At 42.3% G+C, this 18,063-nt stretch overlaps 2 protein-coding genes across 2 annotated transcripts in view; both read right to left on the reverse strand.

Annotated features, from left to right (window-relative positions):
- The window catches only part of LOC310872607 (uncharacterized protein), a gene marked incomplete at its 3' end in the record, with an annotated part of 236,003 nt that overhangs the window by 114,982 nt on the left and 102,958 nt on the right, over positions 1-18,063 (reverse strand). The window lies entirely within an intron of this gene.
- Positions 1-18,063, reverse strand: part of LOC310869009 (plexin-B2-like) — a gene marked incomplete at its 5' end in the record, with an annotated part of 78,731 nt that overhangs the window by 10,127 nt on the left and 50,541 nt on the right. The window contains 13 exons of the mRNA XM_083779568.1: positions 5,717-5,868; positions 6,222-6,306; positions 6,519-6,619; positions 6,815-6,893; positions 7,431-7,508; positions 8,704-8,850; positions 8,973-9,039; positions 11,672-11,853; positions 12,424-12,653; positions 13,169-13,254; positions 13,458-13,594; positions 16,120-16,221; positions 17,719-17,802. Coding sequence (XP_083635694.1) covers positions 5,717-5,868; positions 6,222-6,306; positions 6,519-6,619; positions 6,815-6,893; positions 7,431-7,508; positions 8,704-8,850; positions 8,973-9,039; positions 11,672-11,853; positions 12,424-12,653; positions 13,169-13,254; positions 13,458-13,594; positions 16,120-16,221; positions 17,719-17,802 — 1,530 coding nt within the window. The remainder of the gene's footprint in view (positions 1-5,716; positions 5,869-6,221; positions 6,307-6,518; positions 6,620-6,814; positions 6,894-7,430; positions 7,509-8,703; positions 8,851-8,972; positions 9,040-11,671; positions 11,854-12,423; positions 12,654-13,168; positions 13,255-13,457; positions 13,595-16,119; positions 16,222-17,718; positions 17,803-18,063) is intronic.

Consider the following 18,063-nt stretch of genomic DNA (forward strand, 5'->3'; position numbering starts at 1 on the left):
AATCAACGTTTTGGGCTTTACATTTTACTTATCGAGGTTATCGATTATTATTATTCTAACGGGACCTGATGCGACGTCATGTCTCGAGAAGAGTTTGTGTCATTGAAATCAACTCAATGGCACAAACATGACGGTGTTCTAATGAAGCTTGTGACTTCTGTAGAAGATGGCTTGCATGCACATGTTGCTTCAATGTAGCATCAGTTGAAGCCAACTACCTTAGATTGACTGCGGAAATCATAGCTGCTTATCGTTAATCGGATAAGGGAATCAAAATCAATACAAATTAACAATCCCCATACTTAGTGCTGCCGCAAACGTAACAACAATTACGGAATCCGTAATTGTTGCGACAGACGGAGTCGGAGACACACACTTCACGCTCTAAGATACCGTAGAAGTGTAATACATGAGCTCATGTGAGAAGCATAACCATTGAGGTTGGATGTACAGTAGTTCGCCAAGGAAAGCAGGGAGAAAGCACAGCGTACATAGATAAGAGGTGGAACGTTCTTGTGTCACAGGACCAAACTGTACCCTAAAGTTAACAACAACTACAGTACCAGCCTGTGTCATGTCATCTTGACTCAGATGGTCAGAATACAGTATAGCATAAGACCAAAGGTATTCAACTTAATAACAACACAAGTTGTGTTCAAGTCATAATAACAACACAAGTTGTGTTCAAGTCATAATAACAACACAAGTTGTGTTCAAGTCATAATAACAACACAAGTTGTGTTCAAGTCATAATAGGCGAACGGTTGATGCGTTGTCCGACAAAGAGATTTGGTGTAGAGGAGGGGGGGAAAGGAGTGGACCTAATATAGATCCCAGAGGGACCCTGGTTAGTTCAAAGTAGTGGTTGTTTATGTAGACAAAGCGATGCTGATAGACAATCTGAATGGTCAGATTTCTCCCATCTTCGCTGTCACTGGTTCTAAGGGAAACCGTTCCATCACGCAGCATCAAAACAGAGACGGTTCAAGTTCTTTCAAACTGTAAACCACGCACAGGTCATATGGAACCCACACTCAAAACCCAAAGGATTATTGGGAGGTCAATTCAATGTCAGAAGTCTGTTACCTAAAATAGATCAGATCAGGAAAGTACTAATTGACTCCAACAGATCAGATCAGGAAAGTACTAATTGACTCCAACTTGGATTTCCTGTGTGTAACTGAGAGCTGGCTGAACAGCAATGTCTCCACTGACCGAGTTAACATATCTGGATACACATGTTTTAGGAAAGATAGAACAGGTAAAGCAGGGGGGGGGGTGTTCTAATCTATATTAGGGAATGTTTTAAATGTGTGGAGCTTGAATTGGCTGTAAACGTGGAGTGTCTGGGAATCAATGTAATACTTTCTCCCAACATGAATTTTAACATAGTTGTAATTTATAATCCTCCATCTCATAATGCTGATTTTTATAATGAATTGAAAAGTCTTCTCTCTGCTTGTGATAAATGTAATGAGACTATATCTTTGGGGGACTACAATGTAAATTGGGCTGATAAAAAGGGCAAATTAAAACTGAAATCTGTAATGGATAAACATAAATATAAGCAGTTGATTGATAAACCCACTCGCATCACTAGGACGAGTGAAACTCTTATAGATCTGATTTTCACAAATAGACCCGAGAGAGCAATAAAAACATATAATCTTATCACTGGACTTTCAGATCATAATATGACCTTGATTGTAAGAAAACTAACAGGAAAACGTCTGGTTCACCATAGTAAAACGGAAGGTCGAACCTCAACGACAGGAATTCCTAGGGCGAACATAGTTAACTTTGAACACGATTTAATGGAAATAAACTGGGAATGTGTAACTAGAGAGCAGGACTTAAATAATAGTGTGAATACTTTCGCCTGAATTTTGGGCAATTTAATAAATAAATACACCAAAACATGGACAAGTAGGGCAAAGAAATATTCTCTTCCCTGGTTTAATGATGACATCTTCCAGCTCGCTAAAAAGCGAGATCTTGCTCTTAAAAAGTCTCTAAAGATAAAAAACACTACTGATTACCTACTCTTCACAGGTTTGAGGAACAAAGTGCTGTCTGAGCTAAGGAAGGCCAGGAGTAACTACTTCCACAAACTTATTGAAGAGGCCAATGGCAACAGCTCTGGCAGCACATCAACAGAGTAGCAGACTCTAGTAGGCATAAACACGCTAAAATAAATTGTCTGAAAGTAAACAATGGCATTGTGGATAACAATGTGGCCATGGCAAATGCTTTCAACAATTTCTTTATTAAGTATGTAGAGGAATTGTCCAGTAATTTCAGATCCACTGAGTCACCCTATGAGGAGACTGACAATGCTCATCCAGATGATTTCCAAATTAAAGAGGTGTCTAGTGATGCAGTAAAAAAATGCATCGCAAACATGAGTAGCTCAATGTCAAATGACATCCATGGCTTATATTCTGTACTAATAAAAAAAAATCTGACCTGCTTACTAGAGCCTATCACTTACTTAGTTAACTTATCTATAAAAACTAAAAGATTCCCAGAGAGCTGGAAAACGGCAATAATTGCCCCGATCCACAAGTCAGGGGACAAGGACTTGGCTAGCAATTATAGACCCATTGCTCTTCTTCCTGTTGTCTCAAAAATATTAGAAAAGATCGTTGCCATGCAACTAACTGAATATTTGGAGTCTAAGCAACTACTGCACCCACAGCAGTTTGGATTTAGACCCAAACATTCTACTGAGACAGCTAACTGTTACTTACTTGACAGGTTCAAAGGTCTACTGGTGAGGGGACAAGTTGTGGGGACAGTGTTCTTGGACCTAAAAAAGGCCTTTGACACTGTCCATCATGGAGTCTTGTTGTCCAAGTTAAAACATTTCAAAGTGTCAGCAGAAGCTTCACAGTGGTTTAAGTCATATCTGGGAGGGAGACAGCAGTGTGTCAGGGTCAATGGGGAGAAATCATTGCTGCTCCCCAATAACATGGGAGTGCCCCAAGGGTCGGTACTTGGACCACTGCTATTTAATATGTACATTAACGATCTTCCTAATACCTGCCCAGGCGTTAGCTGCCAAATGTATGCTGATGACACTGTCATCTATACATCTGCTAAAACAGCCAGCATGGCAGCTGCGCAGCTGACACAGGAACTAGAGAACATCTCCAACTGGTTAATCACAATTAACTTTAAATGTTCAAAAAACAGTTTCAATGTGTATCTCCATCCGCAGCAGGCCTGCTGCTGATACCTTTGAGGTACGCATCAAAAATGAAACTCTTATGGAAATGGGTGAAGTAAAATATTTAGGAATAATCTTGGATAAAAACTTAAAATTTGAAAAACAGGTAAAGCATATATGCAAGAAGGTCAAACCAAATCTAAATTGTTTTCGTCATATTAGAAGGGACCTATCAGCCAAAACTGCACAGCTGTATATGCATGCTATGATTTTCTCACACCTATCATACAGCATCACAACATGGTCACAATCCTCTCAAACTGTCTTAAAACCAATAACATCAATATACAAACAGGCTATAAAAATCATGGATCAAAAACCAATGAGATGGCACATTTGTGTAACCTGACGCTGCCAGATCCAAAAAGCTTGCTACACAAATTTGTTTCACAGCATTTTTGGATCTGGGATCTCGGGAGCCAATTCGATGACAGGGCTGTTCCTTTTTTTCAAGATACTTGGTAGATGATTGGATGGGACCGTCTGTCTATCACCGTGTGGGCGTGCAAACACAACCAATCATATTGACGTGTCTATATAGCTTCACATCCGGTTTCGCCCATGTCCCGCCCTTAGCTCACGCTGATTGGTCCGGTACGGAACGGATTTTTGTCAGCTCAACGGCCTGAGAGATCCCAGATCGAGTGCTGTGTTGGGGAACATGGTTACCCAATACCGCCCTCATCTGGCAGCGTCAGGTTAACATTTGTGGTGTTCTAAAAAAACACAACCTTTTTACATTTGAAAAATTTGTATTTTTTTCTACTATCAAATTGGTGTTTACAGAGTCATGTCTCACCTTTGTTCTCTGGACTGATAGTTAGACTTCCGAGCTCTGGTAGAGCAACCACTCGCGCCTCAACAAGTGGTAACTGTGTTGTTCCCAGGTGTAACAACACATTCGGACAGTCTGCCTTTTCAGTAAAGGGAGCTAACTTATGGAACTCCTTGCCTACGGTCTTAAAGGGTTAGTTCAGATTTTTTGAACTTAAGTTGTATGAAATACTTGCCATTAATATAGTGGTTGCAACTGTATTAATTGATTGCCCGAGTCCCGTGGTGGGAGTTCTGCTCTGGTTTTGGTGAAATATCAAGTAGTTCCGGTCATTTTGTGGGGGGTGCTGGGGGCCACACAGTAAAAATAAATGAATTGACAAAACTAACGTCATTTGTATTGTTGACCTATTTCTAAAATATGAGTGCAACTTTCGTTCTTTTTTTACCACTCTATCACACAGAACTATGTTTTTTGTGTCCATATCACTACGCCCAAAAAATAGTTCCATGTGATAGAGGGGTCAAAGTTCAACGAAAGTCATGCTAATATTTTTTTAAAAGGTCACCAATACAAATTACGTTCGTTTTGTGGATAAATTTACTTTTACTGCGTGGCCCCAGTGCCCCCCACAAAATGACCGGAACTACTTAATATTCACTAAAACCAGAGCAGAACTCCCACCACAGGACTCTGGCAATCAATTAATACAGTTGCAACCACTATATTAATGGCAAGTATTTCATACAACTTAAGTTAAAAAAATCTGAACTATCCCTTTAAATCTAGAGACGGATGGTAATGTGTTCTATAGAGGTCTCAAACTATGGTTGAAATCAGATCAACTGTGCTCACATGTATAGCTCCTGACTGGTTACGAGAATGATTATGTTTACTTTTGTACTGGAGGTTATGTAATGTACTGTAACCTTGCTGTAAATTTCACTTGAATGTACTTTTTATTGAATGTACTTCTTATTTTTAGATTGGGTGTTCTTTTAACTTTGTATTTTCAGAAAAGTCTCCTATGGACAAGTGGTGAAAACTAGCACTCGTGCTAACACACTGTAAACGATGCATCTACAAGTTGTACAATTGTGCAATGAGCAATGTGATTGTTATGTCCATATCAAATAAATAAACATAAACATAAACATAAGAACGAAGGGAACCTCCTCTCCTCTGTGACTGACTGCCTCCGACAAAAGTGGTCCATTTCATTAGGAAAAATAATAATAATAATAAATGAACTCTCCTCATAATTATTTAGTTCAGCAGTTTACAAGGGGGCGGGGCGGTGTCCCAGGGGGACTGAATGGGAAAAAGCTACAGTATGTCTGAACGTCCCTCATGGTATTTTTACCTTTGAAGTGTTTCACTGTGTTTGTACTGCCCGGCGTGACCCAAAGTCAGGTCAAAGACACGCCACAACTTTAATAGTGTTCTGTTCTGTTGAGCTGAATGGTCAGCTCACACAGTTCAATGTCCACTGCTAAAGCAGTGTAGAAAAAGCTAGGTTTCTTTTTCTGGCCACGTGATAATAGACACATTCTGCGCAAATAGCAGATGTACAAGCTCACGACATGTTGCAACGTGATGCATTGTGAGGTGAGATTGTAGGTTGGCTTATATATGGCTTATATGTTAGTTCATAGGTTTAAGTGGCAATTCTATAGAGTTCAGTTGATGGCATTGCTGATGTGATGTCTTACCTTGACAGACAGCAGTCTGGTCAGGTAGATCTCTGTGGTAGCTTTGGTCATGGCCTTGTCCATCATACTGGCTCGCTTAGACTTCCCTTCATCCATCTCATCCGCTGGTCGTACCAAGTGGAACGTGTGGTCATCCTCCAATAGGGCGTTCTCTACAGAGAGAGAGAGAGAGAGAGAGAGAGAGAGAGAGAGAGAGAGTCAGAGACAGAGACAGAGACAGACAGAGTGAGAGAGTAAGAGAGAGAGAGTGAGAGAGTGAGAGAAGTGACTTTTACATTTGAAGATTGATTTCTGAACCATATTGATTTGCAAAATATGTGGTTAGACTTGGCAAACGTGTGTGTGTGTGTGTGTGTGTGTGTGTGTGTGTGTGTGTGCGTGCGCGTGCGTGCAAATGAATGGTTTATTTCGATCTTTTCAGTTAGACATTACAAAATCATAGGCAGAAGCTTATAGCTTATTAATGCCTATCCTGTGTGTGTGTTACTATACAAAGTGTACATACTCTCTTCATGGTTGTCTTGGTGCTGGTGGAAGGACTGCTGTGTGTGTAGAACTCTGGACAGAACCAATGTGGCGTTGTCCCGAACCTAAACACACACACACACACACGTCAGGTGACACAGTATCTACATAGTAAAATTGTAAGAATTCATTAAAACTTTTACCAAAACGGACTGAGAATTTTCTAGTGGATGCTGTGACAAGAACACTTGCAATTCACAGACATGTGGTTCACATGCACACGTGTGTGCGCGCACACACACGCGCACGCACACACCCACCCCGAGGCCCAACTCACATTATAATGAGCCAGCGTGTTGAGTCTCTTCCAGCGACCCTCCTTCTGTGAGGTCAGGTCAAGGTCAGACAGAATCTGACCCGTGGAGCCTGGTTGCCACTCTGTGGACAGTAAGTGAAACATGATTGGCTAAAGCATGCCTGCTCGACAACACAGTTAATTCGGACTAATAAGTCATGTCAATGAGAGAGTTCCCATGGATGGAGCCGCACGCGCGCGCGCGCACACACACACACACACACACACACACACACACACACACACACACACACACACACACACACACACACACTTACCCAGGGCTACACTCTCCACCTTGGGTCTCTGTGAATAAGGCAGGTTCCTGTACACCTGGTCAATGATTTTCTCCTTCACCTGGAAAATAAAATATCCAGGGTGTAAAATATCTCACAACATGTTGCACTTTTAGCTCGTACATTCTCTTTTTGTACAAGCCCAAACCGGTGGGCAACCAACCATCAAACAGAGTCCACAATGGAAACAAGTCCCCAGGACGTTTTTGTGTTATCCTTTTAGCCTAAATGTCTGACTGCACCTCTTGCCATTTATTGTACATATCTCTGCTGTCGGGAAGAAACCACCTAACTCCAAAAAGTTCATTTTTCAGGAAATGAAGAAAACCTTATATTTTTAAAAACAAAGCAATACTGCCTCATCAAAGTTGGCATTGTGACTTCATATATTGTCAGGTACTGGCATGAGAGGGAGAGAGGTGGTGGAGTTAGGGGTTTCTCCATGAGAGGGAGAGAGGTGGTGGAGTTAGGGGTTTCTCCATGAGAGGGAGAGAGGTGGTGGAGTTAGGAGTTTCTCCCCGACAGCAACGATTTATGACTAATAAAGTAATCAATCAATCAATCAATCAATCAATCAAAAAACATGTGCTGGACCCACCTGTGTGATGGTGTCACAGTTCAACACCTTTACGGGCGTGACGTCTGGTCCCTCGCCGTGCATCAGCACCTGCAGCGTCTGATAGGAGAATTAAGCACAGCTGTCAGTCACACAACACGCACGTCCTGTGATTGGATGAACTCATCTGTCAAGGCATGTAACATACAGTACATAAACTATTCAATTAGCAAACAAAAGCCACGCAAAGCAATAATAAAAATGCTAATCAAAATGGGACTGTTTGGGTGCCGAACTAGTACACATTACTATCAGCATGCATACTATGAAGTTCATACTGTACCCAACAAGTTGAGTCTACTCTTAAGGGGTGCATAAGTGACAGCAAGTATACTAGTAAATGCAGTATAATATCATTTTTAAAGGGATATTCCACTTTTAAAAAAACGTAGATGTTATCGTCTACTCAGGCTTATGTGAACAACCCAGACAGTTTCTAAGATGCTCGATTCAGTAATTAAATATTTGATATTCATTTTAGCTGCCCCGCCCCTTACCATACAAACCCATTGTAATTCAAACTCCATTTTAACCATGATTCATTGAAAACACCCAACCTTTTTTTCTGGTGACCGATATTGTCCTTCTAATACGTGAGGGGGTCGTGTTTTTTCATTTACCGTTTTAATTTTCATTTATTTTTAATAATTGTTTTGGAAAATAACCTCTTCCAGGAGGTGGCCGGAGGAGACTAAAGGTCATTACACACTGGCGAATTGGCGACGCGATATATTTGTGCGAATAATTCGCATTTAAAAAAAAAACAATTGAAGTCCATGCAAGCTTCCACATCAGTGGCGAATGTGCGAATGTGCGAAAATGCGACCGTTTTCGCTTTTATTTGTTCGCTCTGGTGTCGTATTTTGCAGAGATTCGCAGGCGAACTGCAACATGCAATATTTCACATTTTCAGATCGCTTATTCGCATCGCGTCGCTAATTCGCCAGTGTGTAATGACCTTTAGACATCAAAAATAATTATTACAAATAAATGAAAACAGTAAAATGAAAAAAAAAACATTTAAAAAAACATTTCACATTCCCCTCACGTAGAGACAAAGGACAAAATATCAACATGTCAACAGAAAAAAAGGACGGGTGTTTTCGATGAATCTATCATGGTTAAAATGGAGTTTGAAGTTATAATGGGTTTGTATAGGAACTAGGAAGGGGGCGAGGCAGCTAAAATGAATATCAAATATCTAAATACTGACTCGAGCAACTTAAGTGAACACTGGTACTGCGTGTATACTCACAAGTGTGATGTATTCTACGTCGTCCCCCAGCAGCCCCGTGTCGTTCAGAGTGTACTTGGCTTTCTTCAGCTTGGCATCCACCGGTCCTTTCTCCACCTGGTGCTTCAAGGCCTTGTACAACTTGTACAGAGGCTCCCCTGCTGTGTCCTACGCGCACGCACGCGCACACACGCACACACGCACACACACACACACACACACACACTTAGATGCTGAGGAAGCGACTAGGTAGCAGTGACACACAGAAATAAAACATCCTGCTTTGTTACCCTGAGGAACTGGTAGAGACAGATGCACATCCAGTTCCACAGCATCCTCTCCACCACCGTCTCTGACCTGCATGGACACACGCACACACAATCAGTTCATTAGTAGGGGAGAGCCGCCACGATTGTAACGCTTCACGGTTGTAACATGGACGTTATCTCTTGATTGGTCAACGCCACCATGACGCCATCGCGTCAGTATGTGTACAGCAACGTACTCTACGTGCCCAGGAAGTTTGAAGTGTTTACCTTTATCCTACGGGGAGTTATTGGCGAAAAACTGACTTTTTTCAAAAGGCGTATAATTTTACACCTGGAGTATATGTGTGCTACAATTTTTTTCTTTGATGTTGGTGAATAGAAATCAGAGCCAGGAGGGAAGCACGCACATCTTCTTGTATTCTACAGGTGCTGGACCAAGTATACGTACATGGAAAGGAAGGAGGGAGGTCCGCACACTGTTATGAGCTCCAATTCTTTATTTAAGGTTACAACGTTTCGACCTCTTGGGTCTTCTTCAGGTAATGACCTGAAGAAGACCCAAGAGGTCGAAACGTTGTAACCTTAAATAAAGAATTGGAGCTCATAACAGTGTGCGGACCTCCCTCCTTCCTTTCCAGGTGAATAGAAATCCACATGGATGTCTTCATGCTTATGTTCTTCATTAGTTTGCATCGTGTTTAGACGGAATTCACGTTCATTCTGGTCTGTAAGCAACGGCAAAGAACAACTTGCAAAAGTGGGCCATTTGTAACATGTTACAAATGGTCCGCTTTCCATTAAATACCATTATATGTAATATTTACATATTTGACATATTGGCCAATATTATATGTTCTAAAATTGTATTGTATTGTGTAGTGTATTCTAAAATTATTGTAGGGTTGTATAACATTGTACAACTCAATCAATCAAACGTTTGTTTAATCAATGTATTTCCCCACTGAACTGACCAAAAAAGAAAAAAAAGCCCAAACTGGTACACCCGATACTATTTAATATTTCCCTTATTTTTGATACATTTTCTTATCACATCCATGGTATGAAAACAATGCTAAGGAGTTGCTTTAATGAAATATAATTGCTTTAAGCTGAAAACGATATGTTTAATGTTGTTTTTTAGCGTTGTTACATTTATCATGCATGCCGTTACAATTAATCCGATATGCGCAGCAAATGTAACACTGAAACAGCGTCCACGTTCGGTTTAATAACTCCCGATCTGTTTCATCAAAAAAATAACTTGAAGTGGTTTATGGTAGCAGACATGTGTAGGTCCGTTGCCTGAAAATATTACATGTGTAGATAAACGGATCTCTGAGTAAAAAAATGAAACGTGCAAAATGTTACATCCTTGGCGGCTCTCCCCTACATTTCTTGATTAAAAGTAATGAAATATTACGAGTTACCGGGTAATTGACTGTAGAACACTTTCCCTCCCGTTCGCGAGTTACCCGTGTTATGTTTTCATTGTTTAATCCACGTTTTTTATTAAAGATGTGTTTTTGTACTTTTTCATTTTTGTATGTGTGTATAGAGTAAATATTACTCTAATAGACTCCCAGGTGTGGTTATAATATTCAAATATTAGCAAAGTGAATGACATGAATGACTTTCGGCCAGTGGCTCTCACACCGATAGTTATGAAATGTTTTGAGCAGCTGGTCCACATAAGGAACAACATTGCCAGTGATGTGGACCAGCACCAGTATGCCTACAGGAAGAGCCGCTCTACTTCGGATGCTGTGTCATCTGTCATACATACTGCTCTCACCCATTTGGAGGGTGGCTCGCATTATGGAGGACCCCACTCACCCAGCCCATGAACTGTTTACCCCACTCCCCTCGGGTAGGAGGCTGCGCTCCATCAAAGCCAGGACTGAAAGGCTCAAGCGCAGCTTCTATCCGGGGACTGTTCAGTCTACTGAACTCTTAAGTCAAATAAAATGCACTTGTTTTTTATTGTTTTAATATGCTGCTCAGTTTTAATGCACTGCACTTTGGGATTTTATGCTTTTTATTGATAGGTTTTAAATATACACTGCTGGTCCTGAGTATGATTTTCGTTGTGTGCAAACATGTGAAATGACAAATAAAGTGAACCTTGAACCTTGAATATGTCTTCCCTGTGTATTTTTGGTTTCTTCCTGAAAGCTGAAAGCCTTTGAGTCAAAAGGCCCAATCGAAATAACACCATTTTAGTGACATCATAACCCTAACCCCTCCCACATTATCATACAACAACAGTAGTGGGCGAGGCTCAAGTTCAGGTGGGCGGTGCTAAGGTGAAAACCAGGTATGCTCAAGGACTGTCTAAAGAGGACAAGACGCGAAGACCTGACGGGCGACGCCATGTTGCTCACATGGTGCTTCATGGAAGGAAAGAAACATGCACAGTTGAGACCAAGGAAGTTGGACATGACAAATCATAGATATGGCAAATGGCCCAGCAGATGGCGTGATGCCACTGAAAGGAGATATGCTTGTACATAATACACCACTTTGAAATATATTTGAGCACGACGACAAGCGACTACACCGTTTTAAAGTGGATTTTCATGACAAGCAACTCGGCGGTCGGCGCAAGTGGCTCTTCAAAGGTTAGTGAAAACACGGCAGGGAGATGTGGAAAACGATTGTTATAAAATCACGGCGTTAAAACGGTGAAGTGTGTGAGTGCGGCATGGCGTCGGTTCTCTCACCGGCGGAGCATGAGTTTGGGGTTCTTGCTCTGGACGTGCTCGTCCATCAGCTCCAGCAGCAGCGTCCTCATGATGTCCGTGTAGTACTCCAGCTTGCCGTGCAGCGCCACGGTCAGCAGAGACGAGAAGTACACCCGGGCCCCGGCGTTGAAGTCCGGCCGGCTCTCCAACGTACGGATGAACTGGACAGAGCACGACGAACGGGTTAGAAAAAGAAACTATAAGCATGCAGTGGTGGAAGATGTTCTCGGCGATGTCGCCGTCGGCTATACCTTTGTGTCACTGGCGAAAACAAAATAGATTATGATGACTAAAACCAAGACTAAAATGTTAGGGAGACATCCCTTAAAAAGGCTATCTTTGAAAAACGGTCGCTTAAGAGTAGACCTTCATCAGGACAGACAATCTTCATCAGGACATTGTCTGACATCGTCTGTCCTGAGGAAGGTCTAAGCGACCAAAACGTCGACCCAATAAAGAGCAACATTTTGGCAAGTGTCTGACAGTGTCTTCTTTGTCTTTCAAAGATAGCCTTTTTAATGTATGCTCTATTGCCCTGCGCACCTGTCACTATAGCCTTCTGAGGTATGCATTGGCCGTTTGCTAACAAAAGGGAGACATCCCTCACATTTATCCCTATAACATGTTCAATTTGGTGGTCAAATGCGGAGGTAGAGGGTTCTTTCCGGGTGCTCAAAAACGCCACTGAGCAGCTTCAATTGAAATTAATAGCGGGGGGGGGTCAAACTCACGTTGATCAAGAACGTCTTGCTGTTGAGCAGGTTGGAGAACTGGTTGAGGGCCTGGTTGACGACGGCCCTGCGGCTTTCTGGGATGTTGAGTTTCCCGGTGATCATGGGGTCGTTGTCGCCCTCCTTGGACGGCAGGAAGAAGTTCCTGTCGGTGTAGGTCTTGTAGTCCAGGAAGGGGATGCGCGCCTCGCTCAGGACGCTGGTGTGGTCCTTCATCTCGATCATCAGGTCTGACCGGGAGGAGACAATTTACCATAAATATTGTTGCTGTCGGGCAGAAACCTTGTATTTCCATAGTCTCTCTCTCAAACTTAAACATGTATTAATCATGATTAATCACAATTTGAAGTATGTCCAAAATATACCTTTATATTGTTGTGGGAATGGTAAGATAAATGTCAGATGCGGATATATACATTTAACATACGTATACGTATGTTTTATTCTTTATAACACATCCAGTGTGTCTCTCACCCCGTTGTCGTGCAATGTGATTTTGAATTTGTGATTTTGTGCAGCCTTTTATGGCAAAAACCATCAATATGTTGGTAATTACCATCCAGATAGGGCTAGATAGTGCAGAGTGGATGGGATTATGGGATGTCTGGGGCGGATCATCCAAGCATGGATTAATTGCGTTAAAGTTTTTAATCTACCGGTAATTCATTTCACAAATTAATTAACTCAGTGTACACACACACACACGCATATTTGTGTGTGTGTGTGTGTGTGTGTGTGTGTGTACCAGTAAACTCCTTCTTGCAGCGGTCTCTAACACTCTCCAGCTGATGTTTCACCTTCTCATACTCTCTCTCTGCCTGACTCTTCCTCCTAACATGCGCGCGCACACACACACACACACACACACACACACACAGCATTATTGCAGGTGTGTGCTACTGCTAATACAGTGAGGGTGCTGATGAATATTAAACTGTGTTGTCTGTCTGTGTGCAGAAGCAGAAGTTGTAACGGATATGTGTGCATCACGAATATGTGTGCATCATATGTGTGTGTGTGTGTGTGTGTCAGACCTGTAGCAGTACACGGACACAGCGATGAACAGCAGCATTGGCAGGATGACTCCAGGTATGATGATGGCCAGCGGCACCTCTTCCTTCCGGGCGTAGTACACTGACCCCACCTGCCACTCCCCGTTACCGAACTTCACCTAAAACAGTATAGTTTTCAATAATGTTCAGATCAAGGCCCATCATTTATTCATGCATACCATTTGATGACATTTCTGACCGTTTCTGACCGAGGCCAACAAGTCATTGAACTTTTTTTACGTTTTCGTCTTTTCATGTCATATGAAAGCAGGGGATCATAGCTTCAAATATTCACATATTGGTTGTTCAATTTGACCCACCAGTTTTGGTGATATGGCTTATAGAGTAATGTCTTGCAGAAAACAGCGAGGTGAGAAAACAGGCCTGAAAGGTTCACTTCTGTGGTCTCTAACATTACAACTATAGGTACATACTGTAGGTGTAAACATTTATTTCATATTTATGTCACGGTGCGACTCAGGATATGTAGAACCCAATTGCAGAAACAGAGCAGGAGCAGAGCAGGTCAAATGTAGGTGATTTATTCTCCAAAACACAGGAACACAAGAGAACGCAGGAGAATACAAAGAACACTACAAGAACATAGCTAGGACTGAACACTGTAACAACATCTATAATCAAGCAGGGAACATAAGGGACTGAGGGTTTAAGTAGACACAGGGATCACAAAACACAGGTGAACAGAACAAACAATCAACACTGGGATTGGCTGGGAGACTAACAGGACACAGGTGGAGAAAACTAGTAATCACAGGAAGGTGAGACAAGACAGGCAAACACAACTAGGCAGAACAGGAAACACTAGGGCAACACTACATAATAAAAGTGTACAACAGACTGATATCGTGACAATTTATGAAAATAAATGTATGTCAATTTCAGCTCTGATATTTATTTCATGCTCTAGTATGTGAAGAGTCACATTTAGCCTCACAGACAGAATATTTTGTTGTTTTTGTCCACAATTCCATGCTGTATTGACTATTGATGTTGGTACCATTAGAAGAGATAACAGGCAAACATTGATCAAAATTACAATTCTTCTACAATCATTCTCTCTAAAGGTCTAGACTTCTTGTAAATTAAGTAATGCAGATTTTTTACAATAATTTAACTCTGCTGGGTCCATTTGGTTTCATTTTACGCTCTCAGGAGTTAAAGAAAGATCTGTAAGGGTCCTTTCAGGTAACCAACTCTCCATCATTTAGTTGGGGACCCCCTGGAACCCCTTCAAGGACCACTGGTTGAAAACCACTGACCTAAAAGAAGGCTCACGCGCATTAGTGCATGGTGAGCGGTAATTATCCTTCATTCATGTCGTTCTACGGTATCTCCCTCGATTCGTCTCACCGCTCTCCGCTTCCGGTTCTGCCGGCCTCACATAGTTTAGTGACTAAACTACAGTATGCGAGGAGGGCAGAATAACCGGAAGTAATTCTCAACATGGGGATTTAAGGGGGTCCCCAGATGACTTGCTTAATGTGCAACATTGTTTTCTCACTCAACAGTATAAAACAGTAAACAAACCAACACACTGTATGCATAGTGTCTAGAGAGTGTATTTCTAAAGTGACAATTTAAGGACTTTTAATGCTAGAAAAAACAAACGAAACTATTACAGATTCAAATGTAAGCAACAAACTATAAAATAGGGCAATATGTTTTATATGAGAAGTTATCCTATGTATTTCCCCTGTGCCAGCCGAGTATCTCTTTTTTATTCAGTAAGTTAATACTGAAGGTTAGTTTTAGAGATGTAATTGGATACTGGCTTTGGAACCATGTTGCTCTATATTGACAGGATGATTTTCTGCATGTGCGTGCATGCGTGCGTGTGTGCGTGCGTGCGTTCCCCAATAAGAAGCAGTGGGAGCTGAACATGTTTTCTTCCCCACATCACAGACAGATGATTGACGGCACCCTGGTGGGTGTGTGTGTGGGTGTGTGTGTGTGTGTGATTGACAGCACCGCGGGAGGCGTGCCTGTCAGCGTGCACGTATAGCATAGACTTCATCACACCGGCTGGTTGTGCAACAACAATCATGGATTTTTCAACCGCAGGTATCAACTAACACACTGTTTCACAAACAGTGGGTCAGGAGCCATTTATGGGTCACAGATGACACATCTGTATGGGTCTCTTTACTTTTGCTTTCCTACATTTCGCTTTTAAATATTATTATTTCATAACATTTAAAAAAAACAATTAAAAACAAATGTAATGTTTTTTTTACCAGTAATTTATAAACCAAAAATTAATAAATCAAAGAAAATTCTAAGAAATTCCATAAATTAGAAAACAAATGTTTAAGTAGCAGTGCCAATCTGTGACGCTTTTTTCACTAGTTTGGGTCCCTGTGGAGATATAAAATGTCTCTTTTGGGTCACGGGCTTAAAAGTTTGGGCACCACTGAACTAACACTGTGACAGGTGTAAGGGGTATAAAGGTGAGTGAGTGAGTGAGTGAGTGAGTGAGTGACTAGACAGACAGACAGACAGACAGAACCTTTCTCAGTGTGCCACGTTGAAACACATTCACACACGAGGAGCACAATGCGACCCTGCGGGTTCCGAGCAAGAACGCATTGTGTCTCTTCCCATGTGTGTGCGTGTGTGTGCTTACCACTAGCTCCAGCAAGTCAGCATTGGTGGTGTCTCTACGTTGCCGTTTCCTGGTGGTTCCTTTAGGTTTTGGAGAAGGAGCTTCGACAAACAACTTCTCCTCCTGCGGGTTAGGGTTACACGTTACAACACGTCACACGGTACAACACAGTAGTCTAATATTCATCAGCACCCTAACCTCCCACTGGGTTAGCAGTCTCCTGCCATCAGCACAGCTCAAGCACAGCTGAAGACCTACTTCCAGGAAGGGCGAGATCTGGTAGCGACCAACAACCAGGTCTCGACTAGTTTCTTATTGGTCGCGACCAGGTCGTTATTTTCCTCGACCGGGTTCCGACCCATTTTAGTCGTCGCAGCTAGTTGTTAAATGGTCGCGACCAGTTGTTTTCCGGTCTCGACCATGTCGACCAGTTGTTTTCTGGTCTCGACCAGGTTGACCAGTTGCGACCAGGTCGTTATTGTCGCGACCTAGTCGCAGCTAGGTGTTTATGGGTCGACCAGCTCGGAACTAGTTTATAGGTCGATGGAGAGGGTTTAGTGCTTTAAGCTCAGGGAGTGGTTTTTGGCCCGCTGTTCGCCCGAAGTATTGTTTTCGCGTCTCATAATTTGATAGTACAATCACAGTGAAGACGTCACATCAAAGCCGGATATTGAATGAATCCCCACATCTTTGAACTATTTAAACATTTTAAGATTTGATCGAATTATGGCCTAATGAAATTACGTGTGTTTTTACACCTTTAGGCAATCTTGCACAGCATCTCGTTCTCTCCAAACACGTGATTCTAATTATTGATATATCGATGACATAATAATGGCTCTTAATAGTGTGAACACATAAACTCTGCTCAAGAGCTTTTAACATCACTAGAAGTGTCAGCAGCCAAAGTTGGCCTATTGCTCAATGCCAAAAAGACAGAATGCCTGCTTCTGAATGAAGACTCTGTTCACCCAACCATCCGCTCCATGGACGGCAGTGACATCAAAGAAACTGAGGATTTCAAATATCTTGGATCATACGTAGTCAGTAGCAGAAAGGACTTCCTGACAAGGAAAGGACAGGCCTGGAGTGCTTGTAATAAGCTACATCTTATATGGCAGTCAGACATCTCAAGAGCTACCAAGATCAACCTGTTCAAAGCCTGTGTGGAAAGTATCCTTCTCTATGGTGCCGAAACATGGACAATGAATAAGGAGTTTCGGGATCGTCTTGACGGAACATACACAAGACTCCTCATGCATGTCCAGAACCTCTCATGGAAGGACCATCCCACAAAAGCTCAGATTTATGGAGGCAACCCCCCCCCCCCCCCCCCCCCCCCCCATCTCAGTTGTGGTGGCAGAAAGAAGACTCCGCTTTGCTGGACACTGCCACAGAGCAAAAGACCAGGTCATTTCGGATATTCTTCTGTGGAGACTACCCTGCCCAACAAGAGGAACACGACCTCTCACTTTTCCAGATGTTTTGAGTAGGGACACAGGACTGACTGTGAATGAACTTGGTGTGGCAATGAGCACCAGTGGAAGCAGCTTGTGTCACAGATCTCGAGGGCACTCGAAGGATGATGAAGAGTGTGAATGTAAAAGCCATGACGCGTACCTGCAGTATGTTAACGTGACACAAGGTGTCGCCAACAAACACCTGGGCTTCTGGGGCCGTCATCGCTTTGGAGAACCCTCGACCCTGCAGACAGACACAGACACAGACACAGACACAGACACAGACACAGACACAGACACAGACACACAGACAGACAGACAGACAGACAGACAGACAGACGTTTATCAATAAGCAATGACACCACGACAGTGGTGTCATAAACATCTGACTGCAGTAAAGTACAATTTGTACTTGACTGGAGTATTGGAGTATTTCCAGTCAAGTACTTTTACTTGTACTAACTCTACTACATCTCGGATCCAAATATTGTACTTTTACTCCACT

Source organism: Protomyctophum parallelum (assembly GCF_964188405.1).
Source record: "Protomyctophum parallelum genome assembly, chromosome: 1".
NCBI lineage: Eukaryota > Metazoa > Chordata > Actinopteri > Myctophiformes > Myctophidae > Protomyctophum > Protomyctophum parallelum.